A 22,345-nucleotide genomic window follows, 5' to 3' on the forward strand; every position below is an offset into this window, starting at 1 on the left:
ACAATAGTTTGAAGACTTATAACAGGCGCTAACAAAATTTTAACAATCACTGTTAGTTCGAGAATGATTGCATGACATTCCTAATTTTTTCTGCATCAATCAGAAAGGGTAGTATTTTTAGAAGAACAATCATTTGCCCTGACGACTGCTTTAACTTATTATCATTTGAAGTAAAGTGCTGTAGGCTACAGGACTTGGTTTGTCCCTGACATCCAGTGGGGAATATGGGAAGCCAGCTATTCCAGCATTCAAGGCTTCCAACTCCAGCTGACCTAGAAGTATTAATTGTTTTATCACACATTTTATTTCTAAAGGAGCTATGCCTTCAAGAATTATGTGCATTATATCTTGGGGTGTTTGCTTAATCACATTAAAGGCTGGGAAGTCTACTAATTTACTTCTCCTATTGATCCCATATGTAGTTTTCAGGCTGTTTGTGAGGAACTCTGTGTTGGATCTCTCAATGTCATCACACTGTCTGATATGTCTTTCAAGTGTCCTTTCCTCAAAATGTTCTTCAACAAAGTGCATCTGCATGTCTTCAAATGCACATTCACATTGTCGACATTTACTATAAGCAAAACCTACACCCTCTTTAAACCCACAGATTTCATGTTGTGCTAAAGTATCACCACAAATTGAAACTACTGCTCCATATATTTCCCGTTCACCAGTTCCTGTTTGAATTTTTACTCCATGATACAGTCTCAACAAATCTTCCTGAAGTCTTTGTCATTTGTATTTGTATATTGAAGTCATTTGTATTTGCCATGGCAAGAAGTCGAATTGAAGCTAGTTTAGATCTATATTTAGGATGAATATTTCCCAATGTGTAATAAAACATGATCAATTTATTCTTGGTAGCATGAGACCCAAGAGGATAGCAGATTTCAATTTCATCAGAATAAAGGATTATTTGTAAAGAAGAAGGTCGAGCAGAAAATAAAGGGTGTGACTTGATAAGGTCTCCATCTATGATGTCAGTCAGATATCCATTTGTGTATTTTGGTCCCTCATCAATCATTGCTAACACCTTCGGATGTGACAATAACTGTTGTAAACTTTTAATGAGAGGAATGTAATGAAAGCATTTGGGTTTGGAGGACAAAAGTCTTTTTGTTCCCTTATTTCTTAAGCAAGCAGTATATCCCACAGTAATCTCCTCTGAGCCTATAAAATCTAAATTATTTTTAATTACACTGTCCTGCCTGTATGTTGTTGATACTGTAGCAAATGGATCCTCAACCTGATCAAACACAGACATTGCCTCCTTTTCAAGTTCATTTCCTGGGTGCTGCTGGAAGACACTTTGAAGCTTGCCCCTCAAATCAGCCACCAACAGAGCCTGATATTGTTGCATTGCTGCCACTACTTCATTGACGCCACTCTGAAAAAAAGAGAAAACAACTTAATATAACAATAAAGATTTTAAGATCTGACATTTAAGAGAAGTACCTGTGAAAGATGATGTTTTTCTCTTGCACACAACACAATGGAAGTAGCTTGTTTGATTAGACGACCAAAGCCAGGGCCAGCCTGTAAAGTACACAGTAAATGCATTCATCACATGTAAAAGTACATTTCTAAACAAAATAATATTTAGAAAAAAAGCCACACCAAACCACAGCTGTCTATGTATTGCATATGTATTGTACCGTGTGTAAAGTGCCAAGCACCAATATTCTAAACTCAATATGAGACTGGCATTTTGAGTATAGTGCTTGACAATTCTAAAAAGACTAACTCCTCAGATTTTTTGTTGTCTTAATTAATTTATTACCAAATTACATATACTGCGTAAAATTAATTACTAATGTAAAACATACTACATTATATCAAATGTTTATAATTCACATGGCTTTATTTAAGCCTCTGTGATCTGCTACAAAATTATATTATGCGTTATGTTATAAATACAAAACAAAAACCTATTTCAATGGACAAATGAAGCAAAAATAGGTCAAACCTCACGAAAGAATCGGCTATACGACCGGCTCTAACGACGGGAGTCTTCTACTGTCATTGATTTCAAAGAGCCGGCTCTGAGAGCCGATTCGTTCGCGACCGACACATCATTAAACCGACTGAGTAACTACGATATAAAGATGTTAGATTGCATTAGAAGGGACATATACTAAACAGTTTGGAGATGGTTATTATTGACTGCGTTCGTTTACCTCAGAGGAGGATGCTGCAGGTGGGGTTTCTTCTGGTTGGACTGGTGCATCTGGCGTATCTGTGGCCAGGACAGGAGAGGTGCGAGTCCGGGGTGGTGAATGGCGTGATGGAGGGGCGTTGAGAGCGCTTTCTTCAAAACCATCGTACAATATCACATTATTCTCAAAATGCTCCGAAGTGGCTGCCATTTGACCCGTCGCTGCGCGCCCAGCTGGTCGCTCTGCAGTCACCGCGTCACCCATGGCAACCTGTTCCGGATGTTCCCGACGAGTTGGTCTGTAGGCCCACGAATTGTTACGATGCTCGTTAAGCCCCGCTGTGGGATTCCTCCAGGAGAACGGGGCTGTCCTATCCCGGCTACAGTCAAGATGTTCCGAGTGGCTTCTCCGGATATGATACCAAAGTGAGTTGTACACACGGTATTCTTTTTTACAGCCATCAATTCCACACACCACGCGAAAGTCTGCACTTCGACCATGAGCTGAGTTTATATGACTTAGCAAGGATTTGAGTGTTAGAGCAACGAACACCATACATATAACGCAACACCAAATCATTATTTTAAATAAAAGTACACCCTAACACTCTGTCTGCATCCACACCTGCCGTGGTTCTCCCGCGTTTAATTTACCCGTGATACTTTGTACAGTGGGTCTGACAACTTCATTTTAGTTTGTTAAATAAAATAGTGTTTTTATTCAGCTTGTCTGCACATATCGCGCATAGTTTAATTAAATAAGTAATATGTGTATGTTTAAATTTGTTCATACAATTATATCAAAATACCAAGCTATGTTGTTGACCCGCACCCCCTCGCAATGGACTAGCCCAGGGGTGGGCAAAGTTTTTGACTCGCGGGCCGCATTGATTAAAAAAAAATTGATGGGGGGCCAGACTATATATATAAATTTAAATAAATTAAATACATTTATTTATACATTTATAAATACATTTATTTACAAATTTATAAATAAATTTATTATAATTATTATTCATTCATTTTCTACCGCTTTTCCTTGCAGAGGTGTTGGAGCCTATCCCAGCTGTCTATAGGCGAGAGGCGGGGTACACCCTGGACTGGTGGCCAGCCAATCACAGGGCACATATAGACAAACAACCATTCACACTCACATTCATACCTATGGACAATTTGGGGTCGCTAATTAACCTAGCATGTTTTTGGAATGTGGGAGGAAACCCGGAGAAAACCCACGCATGCACACGGAGAACATGCAAACTTTTCCGTATGTGTGCATATATTTTATCTTATTCTGTTTTCGTAGTTTTCTTTACTTTTCTCTCCTGTCTTGTCTTGGTTGTTGTATTTTGTTATTAAGCTTATTCTGACATTGATTGGCGAGCTGCTGGAAACAGGAATTTCTCTTATTACTGAGGAAGCAATGAAAAACTAATGAGTAAGGGTTATGCAGATTTGTTCCTCATTAACTACTGTCATTTAGTGTACCTGTATGGTAAAGTGTTATCAACAAAGTATATGTTGATTTTGTACTGCATTATAACAACCACAATTGGTCAGAGTTCACACATGGTGTACATGGTAAAACTATTGTGACAGTCACAATATGGTTTCAGTGATAAAGCACGGATAAAGCAAGCAAGTGTGGTAATGGTTGAAATGTCATTTACAGTGGTGTGCAACAGACAAGTTTGGCATTTAATGACAAGTGTATTGCACTGTATTTCAGCTGCTAGTATTGGAGAAGACTTACTAAGGTCACTCTCCAGGGATGACATCAAAGATTTGTTTCCTGGTCCAGAAAACTTTCTGAGACGGCGGGCACTGTGGCTTCTTGTGAGTGGTGAACAGGTTAGTGCTATTTTTAAAACTCAGATTATACTCTTCCATTACACTACATTTGATGAAACTGTAAATTCGTTTTAAGGCTTACTACATTTATTCTTGAGGAAAATTGCAAAAAGTAGATCCACAGATCATTAAGTGAAATTTATTTTAGGTTCAGGCTTCTGTCAGTGATGTGGACTCGACTAAATCTTCATATACTGCAACCACCGGCCCTCCAGCAGAGGAACAAAACGTCTCAATATTTTTGACCATGTCCAACCCAGAGTACATTGTCTATACAGACAGTGAACTTGAGCAGGCACGTTCATCCTATTTTGAACAAAAACGTCTTGGGGCAACACAAACTGCACTATCCAAGGAGCTCCTCTGCAGACTCATAAGGAACACTATGACCAACATGATCTCAATTGCAAGAGCCCTACGGGACCCTAGGTACCCCAGCAGACATGAGGTCGATTCCATGGCTAGGCGATTGGTGGAGTACTACCGTATGTTGAAGGACAACTCCTCAGGTGACAAGTGGGTATGTCAACTTTCTGGTACAATATTTATTCCATGCAGTAGACTATAGTTTTTGTTTCCAACAACTGTTGCAGGCACACATCGCTAAGAAACTCATGAAGAGACTTTCAAATGTCAAAAGCCCAAAGAAGGCCAGGTCTAGCCCTTTAAAGAAAAAACGTCGACTGACATCGGATGAGTTTTGTGCAAGTCACTTAAATACAGACTCTCCTGGGTCAAGCAATGCCTCTAGGATCCCGGAGCAGCCTCCTGTTGGGTCCAGCACTCCAGCAGGAAACTACTGAAGATGATGCAGGTACAGCAGGTTCTGCTGTCTATCAGAGCTTTAAAAACACAAAGCTAATGTCTTCTCTTTTTCTTGCTTTCAGTGGGTTCTACTGAACTGCTCGACAGCCAGAAGAACCAGGCCAGACACTAAAAAACCCTCCAAGACATGTACAAGTTTAAGAAGCCAAACAAAGCAGCAATAGCCCATCTACTCAACCTAGAGTTAGACTCAAGAAGACGCTTTATTACGTCTGATGTTTTAAAGCCACAAGAAAGAGCAACCCAAATTTTAGAAGCTTACCCGTGTTTCAAAGAACTGGACCATGTGAGTAAAAAGATTTTGTTTCTGTCCAAATATCTGACATTTCACATTTTGTCATTACCTTGTAAGAGACTAGCTGTCTTTAATGTTCACAGATAATTGCATTTCATGAAGCCTCAGTAGATGACAAATAGGCTGATTTAATAATATAGGTTTATATTATATTATGCATTAAGCCATATGACATTATTTTCAGGTAATGGATGAGATGCAAAGGATTATCCAACCAAACAACGGCAACTACATTGGAGAGATTAAGGACAGATGGGACAACTTTTTCTCAAAGGTCCAGTTCTATGGTGTGATGAAGAAAGCCATGAAGCCTCCAAAGACCTTAAATGGAGGTTTGGTCACAATACTTGCCTTGAGTCATATCCAGATATGTAACAAATGCTACATTATATTGCTTTGTTTTCTGCTTTCATTCAAAATAGTGGAACACACCTTAGCAGTGTTTGCAGCCCTGCCAAATCTCTGTCACACTCTACCTGAACAGTGACTTGGTAGCTCGGGTGGTATTGTCAGGTTGTATTGCTTCTAATTCTGTTGTCCCTTTTAGATTTCGCCACGCCCACCTTGGGAGGAGCCGCAGGACGTGCCACAGCTGTTTCGCATTCCATTTCTGATCGGTAGTGGAGCGCTGGGAGAGCACGGCTCCATTTATACCCACCTGTGGCGGCTGGATGGCACTCGGCTATTGTTCTGGTCTACATGCCTTATGCCCTCACGTCCGGACCTTCCTGTTCCATCGACAATCCCGGGTGCCCTCCAGTCGACGTGGATTACTCCTGCTGCACGCCCTGTGGCTCCGCAGGTCCCTGTTGGTATTTTGATTTCCTGTTTTTTACCCGCAGCATCTTTTCTTTCCTTTGATATGCCGTTGTCCTTGGTTACCCCCCTCGTTGTCACGAAAGCTTATTAAAGGACTTTAACTGCATCTACCACGGTGTCCTCTGCATCCTGGCATCCGAACCCGGTTCCTACCGCAACCGCGTCACAGAATAGCCGAGTCAGTTATGGATCCCGCAGAGGACGACGGGGTGCGACAAGCCCTCAGAGCCTACGGCCAGCGAATAAGCCATCACGAGCAAACCCTTAACGAGCTAACCACACTCGTTAGGGAGCTACATGCGCAGCTGTCAAGCGTGCCCGCCATCTCCACGCCAGATCCTCTTCCATATGCCGCCGGAAGCGCAGCGGGCACTCTGTCTCCCAACTACTACCCCCGGAAGCCCAGTATCCCCCACCCTATGAGGTACGATGGGGATTTTGGACAATGCCGGCTGTTCATCCACCAGTGCTCTCTCATATTCGCACAACAGCCTCACACATATGCCACGGAAGCAGCCAGGGTGGCATACATGCTCAGCTTGCTAGCGGGACGTGCGGCAAGCTGGGCGATGTCGGTGTGTGAGGTGAAACCCGAACTGTGCTCCAGCCTACCTCTGTTCATCGCGGAACTCCGGAGCGTGTTTGACCATCCGGTGAGAGAGCGAGAGGCAGGCAGCCGCCTCCTCGTGATTCGGCAGGACGTCGCATCAGTGGCCGACCACTCTATCTCCTTCCGTATCCTGGCGGCAGAGAGCGGCTGGAATGACTGGGTGCTGCGAAGCGCGTATCGGGCGAGCCTCAGCCAACGAGTGCAGGATGAGCTGGCCGCTCGGGATGAGACGCAGACGCTGGAGGAGCTAATCTCGCTATCCATTCGCCTTGACAACCGGCTGCGGGAGCGCAGCGCGCAGCGGAGGGCGGAGCCACTCCTACCAACACGTTGACTCCAACCTCCACCTCCCGGGGCTCTTCCGGCTCCGCTCCACCCTCCCTCCTCTAGTAGAGGAGCGCCATCTGACGACGTCGGGGGTGTCGTCCGCATGCAACTGGGAGCCAACCGCCTTTCGTCAGCGGAGAGGAGTCGCCGGTTACGCCCCACACATATGATTTCCCGCTGCCCAGTGCGCCCAGCGCGCCAGCGCTCTTCCTCCACCAGGGATATTCCCCAGCTGCTGGCACTCCCCTCGCCTTCCACACCGGCTGCGTCATCCTCCTTGGTGGGTCGACTTCAGGTGGAGGGCACGATATCCTGGGCGGGGGGAGCTTCTCCTATCACTGCATTAATTGACTCCGGGGCAGACGAGAACTTTATCGATAGCGGACTGGTCAGTTCTCTCAAAATTCCCACCGTCGAGCTTGTCCACCACAAGAATGTCCGCTCGCTTGATGGGCGCCACCTGGCTTGTATTACGCGTCAGACATGCACCTTATCCTTGTTGCTGTCAGGTAACCACCAAGAGGTGACAAAATTTTTTCTTATGCCCTCTTGCTTAGCGCCGTTAGTACTTGGGCTCCCCTGGCTTCGCCAGCACGGTCCCAACTTTGATTGGAAGACTTTAACTATTTCCAACTGGAGCGCATATTGTCACAGCCGTTGTCTTCGTGCCGCTTTACCCCCCGCGCCCCCTGTCGACTCAACCACCATTGACCGCCCTGACTTGTACCTGGTTCCGGGGGAATATCATTCAATTAGTGACGTGTTCCGCAAAGATCGGGCCATGACCCTCCCACCTCACCGTCCCTATGACTGCGCCATTGATTTGCTTCCCGGGTCACCACTCCCCGCGTCACGCTTGTACAATATCTCCCAACCTGAACACCGTGCTCTCGAGGATTACATCTCCACCTCCCTCGCTGCCGGCCACATCCGACCATCATCTTCCCCCCTCGCGGGGGGAAAAGACGGCTCCTTACGCCCCTGCATCGACTTTCGAGCTCTTAATAAAATCACGATCAGGAACAAATATCCCCTTCCCCTTCTCAATTCCGCCTTTACTTCCCTGCACGATGCCACCATTTTTACCAAGCTCGATCTACGTAGCGCCTATCACCTGGTGCGTGTCCGGGAGGGCGACGAGTGGAAAACAGCCTTTAATACGCCACTTGGGCATTTTGAATACCTTGTGATACCATTTGGCCTTACTAACGCCCCTGCCGTCTTCCAATGCCTGATAAATGATATCTTGCGGGACATGATTGGCCGCTTCGTGTTTGTTTACCTGGACGATATTTTAATTTTTTCCCCCTCCGTTTCGATACACCGCCAGCATGTCCGACTAGTCTTCCAGAGACTCCTGGAGAACAGACTATTTGTCAAACCCCAGAAGTGTACGTTTCATGCTTCCTCGGTGTCTTTCTTAGGGTTTATAGTGGAGAAAGGCCAACTCAGACCCGACCCTGCCAAGGTCCAGGCAGTGGTTGACGGGCCTACTCCTACATCAAGGAAGCTGTTGCAGAGGTTCCAGGGGTTCGCCAACTTTTACCGTCGTTTTATTTGTAACTTCAGTAAGGTGGCGGAACCCCTGAACAAGCTTACATCGTCCAAGGTACCCTTTTTGTGGTCTCCTGAGGCTACAAAGGCCTTCCAGCGCCTCAAATCCCTGTTTACGTCCGCTCCTGTACTGGTACATCCTAACCCCTCTCTCCCTTTTTTCTCCCTGTTTTTCTTGCGTACCGCCAGGCGCAACCAGAGGCTGGCCAACCGCCACCGCAAACCAGCCCCGGACTACAAACCCGGCCAGAAGGTATGGCTGGCATCCCGCAACATCTCCCTGGCAGGAGAATCTAGGAAACTGTCCCCTAGATTCATTGGGCCATACGAGGTTAAACATATGATCAATCCAGTGACCGCACACCTTATACTTCCAGCATCTATCAAACGCCACCCTGTATTCCACATGTCCCAACTCAAACCGGTGGCTTCATCTGCCCTGAATCCCCCCCCCTGCATCACCACCTCCCTTACGGCAGGTTGACGGCTACCCTGCTTTCACAGTAAGATCCATCCTGGACGCAAGACGACGAGACAGGGGAACGCAGTTTCTGATCGACTGGGAGGGCTACGGTCCCGAAGACCGATCGTGGATCCCGAGATCACTTATTATTGACAAAACCCTCATATCCGATTTCTATCGTAGGTTCCCCAACAAGCCTGGAGGTCCGCCAGGTGGCGTCCATTGATGGAGGGGGGGAATACTGTCACACTCTACCTGAACAGTGACTTGGTAGCTCGGGTGGTATTGTCAGGTTCCTTTGGTTGTATTGCTTCTAATTCTGTTGTCCCTTTTAGATTTCACCACGCCCACCTTGGGAGGAGCCACAGGACGTGCCACAGCTGTTTCGCATTCCATTTCCCCCATTTATACCCACCTGTGGCGGCTGGATGGCACTCGGCTATTGTTCTGGTCTACATGCCTTATGCCCTCACGTCCGGACCTTCCTGTTCCATCGACAATCCCGGGTGCCCTCCAGTCGACGTGGATTACTCCTGCTGCACGCCCTGTGGCTCCGCAGGTCCCTGTTGGTATTTTGATTTCCTGTTTTTTACCCGCGGCATCTTTTCTTTCCTTTGATATGCCGTTGTCCTTGGTTACCCCCCTCGTTGTCACGAAAGCTTATTAAAGGACTTTAACTGCATCTACCACGGGGTCCTCTGCATCCTGGGATCCGAACCCGGTTCCTACTGCAACCGCGTCACAATCTCTTTCCATCGAGTACACCTCCACCAAAGAAGTTGGGTCCTTGCAGTGAAGCACTATGTCACGTAATTAAGGTGTGAAATAGTTTTACTTAAAAAAACAACTACGGAGTGATATAATATCTGAAAAACCTGAGGCTTTATATTTTGCATTTTGTCATCTAGACGGCTGAGGACCCTGAAGGATTTTTGCATCAGAGAACCCTGTCTTGCCCAGTGTTGCTCATAAAGCTACGTTCACACCGACGCCGAATCGATGGCGAATTAAATCGGCGAGCAAAGCGGCGGCAAAGCGTAACAAAGCTTAATGAAAGCGTAAAGACCGTAATACAGCGTAAGAAAGGTTTGAGCAATTCGGGACATTCGGCAAGAGCGCCAAAAATTTTTAAACTGTTTACAAATTTGAGGCGATCTGTCACGAATTGCGTAAAGCGGGGAGAGCGTATTAAAGCTTATCAAAGCGTCACAAAGCTTATCAGAGTTTTGCTCAAAGCGTAGGAAAGCTTAATAGAGCTTGGTTCAAAGGATCAATGGATCTGCTGCATCTTTATATATTGTAGCGTCGTTGCCGACGGGAAATTACACGACTGCGATCGCTGACAAGCTTTTTATTGCACAACAATAATACTGGCTCCTGTCGGCCGTAACCAAGCCGTTGCAACCACCGCCAGCAACACAACAGTACTTCCTCCACCAGACACGCCCCCACCTCCTGGTGCATTCACAGTCACCCGGAACAGTGGGACACCCAAGAGCACAACGTCAACATGAATACGTCAGGGTCGCTACAATATGCTCTGGATCAGAGGCGGGATGCAGTCGGGATCTCGAAATCTTCCATTGCGTAACAGAGCTTAACAGAGCTTAACAGAGCCTATCAATGCACAACAGAGCTTGATAATCGTATCAGAGCGTTATATAAAGCGTGATAAGCGCACCAAAGCTTATCAATGAGTATTAAAGCGTATCAAAGCGTGATTTAAAGCATAACAAATCCTGATCAATCGGCATCAAAGCGTGAGTTGCCGTAGCGATTCGGGAAATAATTTGTCGCCTAAAGCGGGAACAAATTGCGTATCAGATCTTATTAGAGCTTAAACATATCTGAGGAGATCGTGAGATTTTTTGAAAAATGACGCCGAATTCGTCGCCGATTCAAAGCACGACATTCGGCGTCGGTGTGAACGTAGCTTAAGTAAGGACAACTGCATGATTGCAATTGGCAGCACTCCAGTGACAACTTTTGCAACCGCAAAGCTGAAAGAAGGACTGTTGTACCTGATGGCATATTACTATGCATTGCACCTTTCATACCCAAAGTGTATTTCCACCTTGCTGCTCGTACTGCAAACAGAAATACTTCAAGACTCCATCCATGCTCAAGATGCTACCTCCACAAAAAGGCTCTTGCAGAGTGGAAGTCTTTCATCGAGTGAGTGCACCTGTTCACTTTCATCATTCATCAGTTCAGCTTTGTATGTTGTTTCAAGCTTCAGAAACCATTGTTAATTTGTTAAGATTCTTAAATACAGAGGTGGAAATAAACTATTTTTGTGAAGGACTGGTTTGACGTTATTATGATCATGCGGTTCAACGGTTCAGGATGTGTTTATCATGTTGTATTTTGTATTTGTTTATATAAAGTATGTTAAAGTAAGTTTTTTTATTTTAAGATTTATCTCCTTTTTACATATCTAGTAATCCTTGTATTTCTGCTTAAAACAAGCACAACATTAGAACAACAAGCAATTTTAAGAGCACACATTTCTGCCATTTCTTCATTTGTCATCTCAGGGGGAGCTGGATGTGGTTAGTCCAGGGGTGGGCAAACTTTTTGACTCGTGGGCCGCATTGATTTAACAAAATTGACAGGGGGGGGGGGGGGGGGCATACTATACATTTTACACGTAACAGTCCACCTGGAATTATGATCATGATCCCAGGTTGCATATTATTAATAATAATAATACACTTTATTTGTATAGCACTTTTCAAAATACTCAAAGACGCTTTACAGAAAAATGGACTTGAATAAAAGCAAGTAAACAGAGTAAAAGATACATTAAAATACAACATTCATTCGTTTATACGCAGTTAAAACATGGGTAAAAGCGGGGCACAGCAGTCAAGTATAAAAGTTAATTCATTCATTCATTTTCTACCGCTTTTCCTCACGAGGGTTGCGGGGGGTGCTGGAGCCTATCCCAGCTGTCTTCGGGCTAGAGGCAGGGTACACCCTGGACTGGTCGCCAGCCAATCACAGGGCACATATAGACAAACAACCATTCACACTCACATTCATACCTATGGACAATTTGGAGTCTCCAATTAACCTAGCATGTTTTTTGGAATGTGGGAGGAAACCGGAGTACCCATAGAAAACCCAAGCATGCACGGGAGAACATGCAAACTCCACACAGAGATGGCCGAGGGTGGAATTGAACCCTGGTCTCCTAGCTGTGAGGTCTGCGTGCTAACCACACGACCCAGTGCCGCCAGTATAAAAAGTTAGACATTAAAAACAGATTTAAAGAGGTGGGTTTTTAGTTGTTTTTTGAAACTGGGAAGGTCAGGGCAAACACGCAGCGAATGGGGCAAAGAGTTCCAGTAGGGTGGGGGCAGCAATGGAGAAGGCCCTGTCACCCCATTAAGCTTAAATGAAATACTTTGGAAAGAACGGGCGGGCCGTATTCTAACACTTGGCGGGCCGGATGTGGCCCCCGGGCTGTAGTTTGCCCACCCCTGGGTTAGTCACATGTCATCAAGTGCATTTACCAGGAGGCCACCAAGATTTTTTGTCAGCTCCCCGGCATCCGCGCCGATGCGGATTTGTCTCAGCCGACGGTTCTGCTGACGTCATTTACTGGCACAGCTGCATTCAACATTTCTGGTAAAACGCTTCACTCTGTTTTGAAGCTCCCAAGAAGTTTGAGGCCTCCATATCAAGTACTCGGCAACGCGCTGGACACCTTGCGGGTGAGTCTTTCCAACGTGGAGATTTTAATCATTGATGAATGGTCTCTAAGGATCTTTTTGCGTATGTCCACTGGCGGTTCCAGCAAATCAAGGGCAACCGGAAGCCCTTTGGAGGGATATCTGTGCTTGCAGTTGGGGACTTTTACCAGCTGCCACCTCTTGGAAGGGCCAAACCTCTCTGTGTGTATGAGGATAATGTCCTTGACCTCTGGACCAACTTTCAGTTGGTCTGACTTACAGAGATCATGCGACAGAAGGAGGACCTGACCTCTGCTCAGCTTTTGAACAGAGTAAGGGGAAAAGCGGAAGGAGGAGCCCTTATATGAAAGTGACAGAGCCTTGCTGCAGCAGGCTACTGTTGCAACATTGCAGTGTCACACCAGTACGCTCCACATTTTTGCAACCAATAAGGAGGTTGACGAACACAACCGTGCAACTGTGGCAGCCTTGAAAATGAATGTGGTTACATTCCGGCAGAAAACTACAGAAAAGACCCCCCCGACTGGACAATTGGTCATCATGTCAAACATATGATAACCGGTAGGAAAAGAGATCTGCCCGACAACCTGCAAGCCGCTGTAGGAGTGCGAGTCATGATCATCAGGAACTTGGACATTGAGGATGGTCTCGTGAACGGCACTTTTGGGACCATCATGAACATTTTCCGTGGACCACAGGCCGCTGTTACTTTTGTTGGTATTTCTTTCTTTGTTGGTAATCCTGGAGCAGGCTGGAAATTTCGGAAGAAAACTCAGGGATCTGGGGATCACTTGGCCTACATAGAAAATTCAGAGTAAAGTTTAAGCATTGGTGGACTGGTGAAGCGGCAATTCCCGGCAAACACACAAAGTGCAAGGCAGGACGCTATCTTCTGTGGTCGTATCTCTGAAGCGCGTGTTTGAACCTGGAATGGCCTACGTCGCTCTTAGTCGCACGACCTCGCTCCAGCGACTGAAGATCATTGACTTGGATGAGAAGAAAATATATGCTGATCCCAACATTGCTTTGGCAATGGACAGCATGTTGCTTCCTTCTTGTCTGTCAGACCGCTGTTGCACTTTGCGCATACCACTTCTCCGACTTTGAAGATTGTCCACCATAACACAGAGGGCCTCGCATCTCAAATCGAGGACATCAAGTCTCATCATGAGATGAGACTGACATGCTTTGTCTCACGGAAACCTATTTGTCTGGTTCCTTCTCTCGGCACTTTCAGCTACGCTGTTTTTGTACGGAACAGACGCGTTTCCTCCTCAAACAGGCCAGACATGGCTACAAAAGAGGGAGGCGGAGTTGCAGCCTACTACCAGAGGGAAATCCAAGGCCAGCCCCTTCGTTTTTTTCAGAATGTGCCAGTCCTTGAATTTTTAGTTGTTAAAGTCATGGTGCCGATCATGGCTGTGATGGCTACGATTTATCGGCCACCAAACTTGAGTCTCTGCACATTTCTTCCTAATTTGGAAGAAATGCCTCTTGGACACCTTGGCAGTGATGGATAGCCACCCCGTTGTTGTTTGTGGTGACTTCAACGAGGACCTTCTTTCAAAAGGTAAGAAGTCTATACTGGAGTCGTTTCAGTTCCTCGGCAAGGCAACAACTGGCAAGCAGACACTGATTGATCACATTTCTCAACCGCGTCTTGCATTCAGTCAGGTGTTCTGCATTCTTACTACAGTTACCACAGTCCGGTGTACTGTATCTTAACATCTTTGTAGGTCCTGGTCCTAACTTCACATGCTGAACATTCTTTTTCAGTCATGTCATCTGGTCCCCAATGAACATTTCTCTCCTCTTCTCCATCCATCCACGCCGTCTCCCATACGTAAGTAGTCCGTGCTTGTGATCTGAAGGCTAGGTGTGCTATACCTCTGCTCATGGGCTGCCAAAAAATGTTAAGGAGCCTGCCTTTCAGAAATGCTGCTGCACTGCTTTAACCTCAACCAAAAGATGCCACTTTATTATATGTAGTAGGTACATACATTAGTCAGAATTACTGTGTCGTTATCATCTCTGAACGGGCAGTGTTGGCATCCTGGTTGGGGTCTTACAAGCACCTCAAGTAGAAAATTAAACCTCCTCATCCTCGGAACCTCCTTGTTCTGTATACACCATTCATATATTGTCATGTTTACCCAATTTCTGAAACTTCTTGTCACTTATGTGATGGAACATTATAACTCCCCCCCACACACACACTGTTACATGAATAGCCTCCTAGAGGCTGTTGTGTTATACTCAGTCATAGTATTACTTTCAGCTTTTGACTTGTTACTAACTTGTCTCTCTTTCTCTCCCCTGTAGTAGGGCACTGCTGCACGAAGACATGAGAACTGATTCAGTGTATCAGTGTTGCTTTTTTCCCGCAATATATTATATTGATAAAGGGTATTTAGTGGGTGGGTGTGTGTGTGTGTGTGTACATATATATGTATATATATATATATATATATATATATATATATATATATTTATTTATTTATATATATATACAGTATGTGCGTGTATAAGTTATAAGTTACTGTTTCTTTGAGGGAAGGATGACAGCAAATTCACTGTTTTCGCTCTGAAAAAAATTGCGAGGCAGACGACGTTACGGTGGGCCACTGCAATCCAGCAGAAGGAGCCAGGAGGCTCATTCCAAGTGTGCCTGACATCATATGTGCAACAGTTTCACGTGGCTGAGAAGCACCGCTGTGGAGTTAGAGCGAAAATGAGACAAAGTGCTAATAAAGTGATCGCTGTGATAATGCATTTCAAGCAACCTATAGGCTTTGTGGTCAAAATTTTCTCCATATATGGCACATGTGTGCCACGTCCTAAATAGCACTCCACTCGCTCAGAGAAGGCCTCTGAAGAGCGTTTTGGCACATTTAGTGCTGTATTGCTTGGCACACACAACCATTGTTCGAAAATTCACTCTCAAACACATTGTGAGCAAAGGATGATACGGCGGGTCATTGTGAGGCAGCGGAAGGTGCCAGGAGGCTCATTCCAAGTGTGCCTGACGCAGCTTCGCATCCCCTCATATGTGCAGCAGGTTCTCGTGGCTGCACATATGATCCACAAAATCCATGACTTTTTGGGGCTATGAATACCGAATCAGTCTATTCTCAATAGAGCATATGTATACAGTATGTGTCTCTGTATATACTGCATAGATAGTATATCCGTTGTATATGAACTTTAATAGAATCATTAAATTATTGTATTCATTCAAACCAAGTACTCCTGAATGAAAACACAGAGCAACAATTCCTTGATAATACTGTGTCTAATTTAATCAACAGAGAATTCACAGCTAAACAAGACAAAAAATCAATGCCGCTTTCAACAAATATATAAATCAATCAATTGAAATGTATAAAATAAACCATTCTCAACGCAGATCACTATATCTATAAATAGAAAGTACTAGCTTATTACCTAGTAATTGCATTCACATTATGACTAACACACAAATGGTGTGAAATTGCTCCAGTATATTACAGTCACACGATTATTTCCTTCAGTCGAATGACGCAACCATGCCTCCTTCATTGCATAAATACTTTTGAATATGACAACGTACCTGTGTTACAAAATAACACAAACATCTAAAATTCATTTGATTGATTCGATTTATTATATGGACATATTTTTAAAGTGCTTTAGTCAGTGCCGTCGCGGCAATGGCTTATTTGGTTTAGTGCACTTGAAATGAAAGTGAAAAGAAATGCCCACTTGACGTCAACTTGGAGCAAAACTGTCAACATTTGCATTTGCAAAAAATGTCAATAATCCAGAAAATATGGAAAATTAGGGGAAAGTTAAAATATACGAAACTATTAAATCAGGAGCGCACCAGTTTCTTGGGAAAAACGTGAGGGTTGACAGAGATTACCGACACAGTGTTCTTGAAGACCACATGAGGCCCCCCAAGACTGCTTCTCATTCAGGTTTTCAGTTGATAATGTGAGAACAATAGTAAGAAATTCATTCTGAAATATATTCTGAAATGTGCCTTGTGGATACCAGCAGTTTGCTAAAGTTCTTGCTAATGTAAAACAACCATATTCAGCATGTGCTGGTTGAAATAAGCCATGAAAATGAATGTTAGAAAAATGGGCAGCCATTTTCATTCTGTAAAAGTAGCTCTGACAAAAACAACAACAAAGAGTCCTGTGCTCTGTCTAAACAACACAAATAAGGATTCTGTTTGCATAGTCTCAAAGTCACCGCCAGTCCCATGGAGAAAAGGCTTGATGAGTTGACCTGATCCCGGATCTGTGTGAGGGAAGAATGAACAGCAGCCAGAACAAGCCAAGGCTACCTGGACAGCAGAAAAGCAACACATTTTATTCTTGTAAAACTACAGCTGTTTTTTTTATTTACTATTCCGGTTTTCTTCTCATCTCAAAATTCGTAATTTTATTCTCTTTAATCCCATTATTATAACATTATTACTTTTCCCCAAGCTATTTTTTCCAAAAATGACGTTAACTTTAAAAAAAAGATGTGTTTTGTTTTTATATTTTCTGAGTGTGCCATGCCAAAAATAAATACATAAATTAATTGATAAAGTTAAAACAAAATTAATTATAAAATATAATATAAATACAATAATTTAAACATTCAGGAATTTACGAGGCTGTGAATGCTGTACACTGTACATACTCAAACATACAAATTACACACATATTTTTTCAAGAAATGATTAATAGTGACCTCTCTCTGAGGGGCAAATGTGGGTTGCTGAGAAAGGAGAGCTGCTGCTCCAGACTGCAGACACGGAAAGCCAGGTAGCACGATGACAGGATGAGGAGAATAATCCTGCAGAGACAAGCCAACCATTTACTAAATGAAATTAGGAAAGGATCATGTTTCAGGAAAAACACTCTGAAACTATCACGACTACGAGAAGACCTTTTAAGTCTCAAAATTGCGACAAGCAACATTGCTGAATTGAACAAGCCATTTCATCAAATATGGTGCCAATAGTAGTCAATGCTTAACACGGCAGACTTCTGTAACTTTAATCTAAACTACATTTGTGGGCCAAGTTTAAAGGTGACCTACTATGCTTTTTCCCCTTTTCTGACCTATAAGTTAGAATGTTGTAGTCTTCTGTTGAACAATGCCAAAGTTTCAGATAATGAGCTTTGCACATTTGGAAGTGAGCCCTGAAAGAACTTTGGGATGGCGCTGAGCGTTCGGTTTCAGAGGGCGTTGCAAAACCGTTCCTTGTCACAGAAGAGTGGGCTTCCTTATGGCCGTGGCTGTAGGCAGGATACACTCTCAGCCCCTGCCCAAGCTCGGTTTCACCCCGCTCCCATCAAGCTCTGCTTCTCTGTTTACGAGGCCAGCTCAGGTAGAAGTTATTGGAACAAGAACATTATTTTCATCTGTCGCACGGCATTTCGCACCAAACTATTTCTGTGAACATGAAATATTCGCCAAACTGCCAGAAGCAGCTCACTCTCGCCTGGAAAGGTGCATTCATGTCGGACACACTGTGCATAAACATTGGTTTGAGAGAAACACAGTGCCTGGAATATGGTCGTCCCGCAAAAAAACATGTAAATACCACATTTCCACTACGAAAGATGAAAATAATGTCACCCTTTTTCACTTTTTTTAAATCAAAAAACAAATATAACACCGCAAATGAAACCAGTGTAAGATTGCAACATCCATACTGAGAAAGGTGTAATATTTGAACATAGCCATCCAGTGTTTGATGCGGCAGCTGTGCAGGTGTACCTAATGTTGTGGCCAGTCAATGCGACAGTCAATCTATTACCAATGTATGTGGACAGCCAACTAAAAATGAACAAAATTCTTATATTGTAAGGAGCACGACTGTTTTATGATGATGTCATAGAATAAGACAAAAATACATTCATTTTCTAAAGTTTATCCTCACGAGGGTTGTGGGGGTGCTGCAGCCTAGCCCAGCTGTCTTCGGGCGTGAGAAAGAAAAAGAAAAAAAAAAAAGAAAAGCTGTCATGCTACCCTGATGTACTGACAGCCACTAGCCAGCCGTCTGGTCAAATGCACCGTACATTATGAGACAAGTTTACCAAGTAACTTGACATACAAACCAAAAGAGAGATGAGTTGAAGAAAATCTAATAATGAGGAGGCAGTGAGACCAACACAACACAAGCCGTCTTGAACTTGAACTAGGTCTTAACTAGGAAGAGGCAGTCGCCGTGTGTGAATGGCCAATCATAGAGCGTCAATGAGCATTTTCTTTAAACATGAATACTAAGTCTGGTGCTGTATGTGATCGTTGAGAATTTATCTTTCATTATTTTTCACGAGCTGTGTGAAGTTGGTGATTCATGCCAACTTGGCAAATCGGGAAATGATCTGTCAGCCTTGTTGACTATATCTTTCTTAAAAGCAGTTTTACAACTGACTTCCAGCCAAAGCAGCTGAAGGTTGATGCTAATTGGTAGATTAGATCAGAGAATACCTGAATGGATTATAATCATTTCACCGGAGTAATAGATAGATGAATACAGGCGCATCATTTGCACAGGGAGATATGGGGGATCCAGCCAACATAACCTACCGAATAGAATCACATCATTACAAACAGGCAATCATTTTAACACCCCCAATGGTAGACCCAAAGTTGGGTATATGAAAGCTGCAACAGCGGCAACAGCGACAGTCGATGATGAAGCCTGAGTATGTTTGACATATGAGGAAGAGTATCACCAGGGGATCAGACGTTTTGGTGATACGGATGAAATACTGAGCCTGGTGACATCATAATATGCACACTAGATGAGTCCCTAACTTTCTAATGCACAGTATCTTTATCTCTAACCATGTTCAAGCTTTTCAAAGAGTAACGTCAAAAGTAAAAGAAAAAAACGCCTAAAGGGTTAAAGAAAGTTAAAAATAATACATTCTCTTGTTGCCAACTTTGCATTACAGCGGTTGTAGACAGAAGTGATGTAATGCCACATAGTAAACACCAGGAGGCATCAGTAGACTTGCTCATTTCAAGTATTGGCTGGTGATGTTTTCATACTGCAGCAAAATATGGTATTCAAGTAAAAGTGCTACGTATACTAATATCCTGACATCTAAGCATAATATTGAAGCCACCCTGATGTGCTCCTGTTGACATGTTGTGCTCCAGTGTCTGACCGTTCCGGGTGGCCGTGAATGCACCAGGCGTGTTGTGGTCAGGGAACCTAAGAGGAAGCAATGTTGCGATTGTTGTTACTGGCGTGGTTTCGGCCGACATTTATTGTTTTGCAATAAAAAGCTTGTTATTGACCACAGTCGTGTTATTTCCATAGCGTCGGCAATGCACAATACAGACATCTTCTTGTATGATATATGTACAAAATCAATTATTTAAAATATACCCATAGTAAAAGGTACTTGGTACTTCTTAAGGGAGGAAGTCTCTTGTGTATTCAAACACAGAAAAGAAAATGTGGTAATGAGGTCTTTTATTTCATTTCAACATGCATCAGATTCCAATTGAGTGCATCCCATAATCAGTTCCCAGTTCCACATGTCCAAAAGGAGTAGGAAGAAGCAAAGCTTATTAAATCCTACCCCTCCATCTGGTACTTTTACAATCACTAACTGTTACATGTGTTCACTTCCTGCTTTCCTAATATCATTTTTTAGTGTTAGCTCTGTATCCATACTGACTTCCTGATAGTAATTCCTTCTCATTAATAAATGTATCCAGCCTATTGTTGAGTAGCTTCTCAATAATTTTGAAGAATTGTGGTAGTAAGGAGACTGGCCGATAGTTTGTAAATTGGTGTTTGTCACCATTTTAAAAATTGGAACAACCTTAGATGTAAAATAAATTACTGATGTACATAAGCGGTTCTATGCTCTCGTTGACTACATTGTTCGATTCCATTACAATCAGTTGATGTTTTTGCTTTACAATTTTGAACAATTTAGATGATTTCCTTTTTAGTTACATCGGTCAGAAACATAGAATTAGGATTCCTTTTGTTTCATTCCTTTCCTCGGTTGTCCTTTGTTTCGGAATCCCTTCTTCTAGTTTGGGACCAATATTGACAAAGTAGTTATTGAACTTTTCAACTGTCTCATCCATATCATCATTACAGGTGTTTCCCACCATGAAATAATTAGGCTAGTCTGTCTTCTTGTTACTTTTCCTGATAATACTATTTAGTGTGCCCCAGGTTGCTCCAATATTGTTTTTGTGCTTGTCTAGTAGTTGGCTGTAATATTCCTTCTTACGCACACCTAGGATTGTAGTCAACTTATTTTTATCTTAAGTATTGTATGTTCTTTCTGATTCTTTAGTCTGTTGAACGATGAATTTCCTTTTATAGTGTGTTCTTCTTCTTGCAAGCATTAGTAAGGCCTTTTGTCATCCATGGCTGGTTGTTTTTCTTTTGCTTCTTTGACTTTTCTCTCCAGGGACAGTTCTTATCGTACAGCTTCATATAAGTATGTAGAAAGTGTTCATATGCTTCATCCACGTCTTTGGCACTGGACACACACTCCCAAATTTGTTCTTCTAGATCCTTCTTGAAAGCGTTGACTCTGTCCTCTGAACGTAGTCTTTGGACAGTCTTTGAAGCCTCCATTGGTCGTTTGTTGTAATGATGGTTATAAATTGTGAACACTGGAAGATGATCACTGATGTCTTTGATTAGCAGGCCACTAGTGGTTTTGTTATCAAAGTCATTGGTGAATATATTGTGGATTAGAGTGGCACAATGGTTTGTTATTCTACTTGGTCTGGTGATTTTGGGAAACATCCCCTTGGATCTCCACATAGTTGCGGTTGCCAGGCAACACCTTGTCAACACCGACTTCCTCCTATGACTGTCTTTGATATTTAGGGTTCGCTGTTATAGCGAATATAGTCTCCCACCACTCGATGTTACAGCCCGGAATGTCCCCACGAATGTTCAGAGATGTTATGGAGGGTAAAAGCAGCCACCAGCTAGCTAGCCACCAGCTAGCTAGCCACCAGCTAGCTAGCCACCAGCTAGCTAGCCACCAGCTAGCTAGCCACCAGCTAGCTAGCCACCAGCTAGCTAGCCACCAGCTAGCTAGCCACCAGCTAGCTAGCCACCAGCTAGCTAGCCACCAGCTAGCTAGCCACCAGCTTGCTAGCCACCAGCTTGCTAGCTAGCCTTGTAACGGCTGTCAACGCCTTACAGTTTGTTGATGTAGTGAGTTCAGACCTCACTTGTCCTGAATTAAGGCAGAATTGCCACAGGGTTCTCAGCAGAGTCATTCCAGGTGCTGACACGAGTAATGGTCGGCAATGTTCCCAACAAAAATGTTAAAACTCTGGCAGCAAAGCCCTTTAATGAAGCCTTTATGAATTAAAGACAAAACTATATAAAAAAAATCTTCATCTTCCACAGAATATATAGCCAAATGGTTGCCCTCGCCAATCATTCACCGTTCTTTCCAGGGGCTTTTTTGTACTTTTGATTCATATTTTTGATCTTCTCAGTTACAGATACAATTTAAAATGTAATTTTAAATTGAATAAACTGAATCATTGAATAAACTAAATATGCATTATTCCACATATTATGATATTATGTACATAATATTATCTTCTCTATAATTCGAAAATGAACACAGAAAGCGAACAAATTGTGTTTTGAAGTCATGAATTGAAAATAACTACAAGCTGGTTTATGTTTGCATGTTAGCGCCAATCAAGAACTGTATCTGTCCTACTCAGCAATCATAATGATAATCATAAT

At 43.4% G+C, this 22,345-nt stretch overlaps 2 protein-coding genes and 1 long non-coding RNA gene across 10 annotated transcripts in view; 2 read left to right on the top strand and 1 right to left on the bottom strand.

Moving 5' to 3' along the window:
• The first annotated feature begins 3,805 nt into the window (after positions 1–3,805).
• On the top strand, positions 3,806–4,789 carry LOC131125314 (uncharacterized). Its single transcript, XM_078794521.1, has 2 exons — positions 3,806–4,006; positions 4,155–4,789. Exons 1-2 carry the CDS (start codon positions 3,806–3,808, stop codon positions 4,572–4,574), a joined length of 621 nt encoding a protein of 206 aa, XP_078650647.1. The 3' UTR covers positions 4,575–4,789.
• A 118-nt stretch (positions 4,790–4,907) lies between these two features.
• LOC144901242 (uncharacterized) lies at positions 4,908–5,593 on the top strand. Its single transcript, XR_013629398.1, has 3 exons — positions 4,908–5,117; positions 5,311–5,458; positions 5,549–5,593. It is a non-coding gene; the product is annotated as an uncharacterized LOC144901242 (long non-coding RNA).
• Positions 5,594–15,874: 10,281 nt separating this feature from the next.
• The window catches only part of gramd2aa (GRAM domain containing 2Aa), a 46,153-nt gene continuing 39,682 nt past the window's right edge, over positions 15,875–22,345 (bottom strand). For 5 of the 8 annotated variants that reach the window (XM_078794719.1, XM_058077044.2, XM_058077094.2 and 2 more), the window contains 3 exons: positions 19,761–19,807; positions 17,323–17,427; positions 15,875–16,927 (listed from right to left, as the gene is read on the bottom strand). In XM_078794719.1, the coding sequence (XP_078650845.1) occupies positions 16,830–16,927; positions 17,323–17,427; positions 19,761–19,807 (250 nt within the window). In that variant the 3' untranslated portion in view covers positions 15,875–16,829. The remainder of the gene's footprint in view (positions 16,928–17,322; positions 17,428–19,760; positions 19,808–22,345) is intronic. The other 3 variants (XM_078794722.1, XM_078794720.1, XM_058077053.2) reach the window with 1 other exon arrangement.

The sequence above is a fragment of the Doryrhamphus excisus genome, linkage group LG11 (assembly GCF_037039965.1).
Source record: "Doryrhamphus excisus strain RoL-2023G ecotype Guam linkage group LG11, RoL_Dexc_Guam_v1.1, whole genome shotgun sequence".
Taxonomy (NCBI): Eukaryota; Metazoa; Chordata; class Actinopteri; order Syngnathiformes; family Syngnathidae; genus Doryrhamphus; species Doryrhamphus excisus.

What these genes read in the sequence shown, in the direction of transcription:
- LOC131125314 (XM_078794521.1), top strand. Translation starts at nt 3,806, where the DNA reads ATGGTTGAAATGTCATTTACAGTGGTGTGCAACAGACAAGTTTGGCAT. An exon ending in TTCTTGTGAGTGGTGAACAG is followed by an intron (nt 4,007 to 4,154) that starts GTTAGTGCTATT and finishes AATTTATTTTAG; the next exon opens with GTTCAGGCTTCTGTCAGTGA.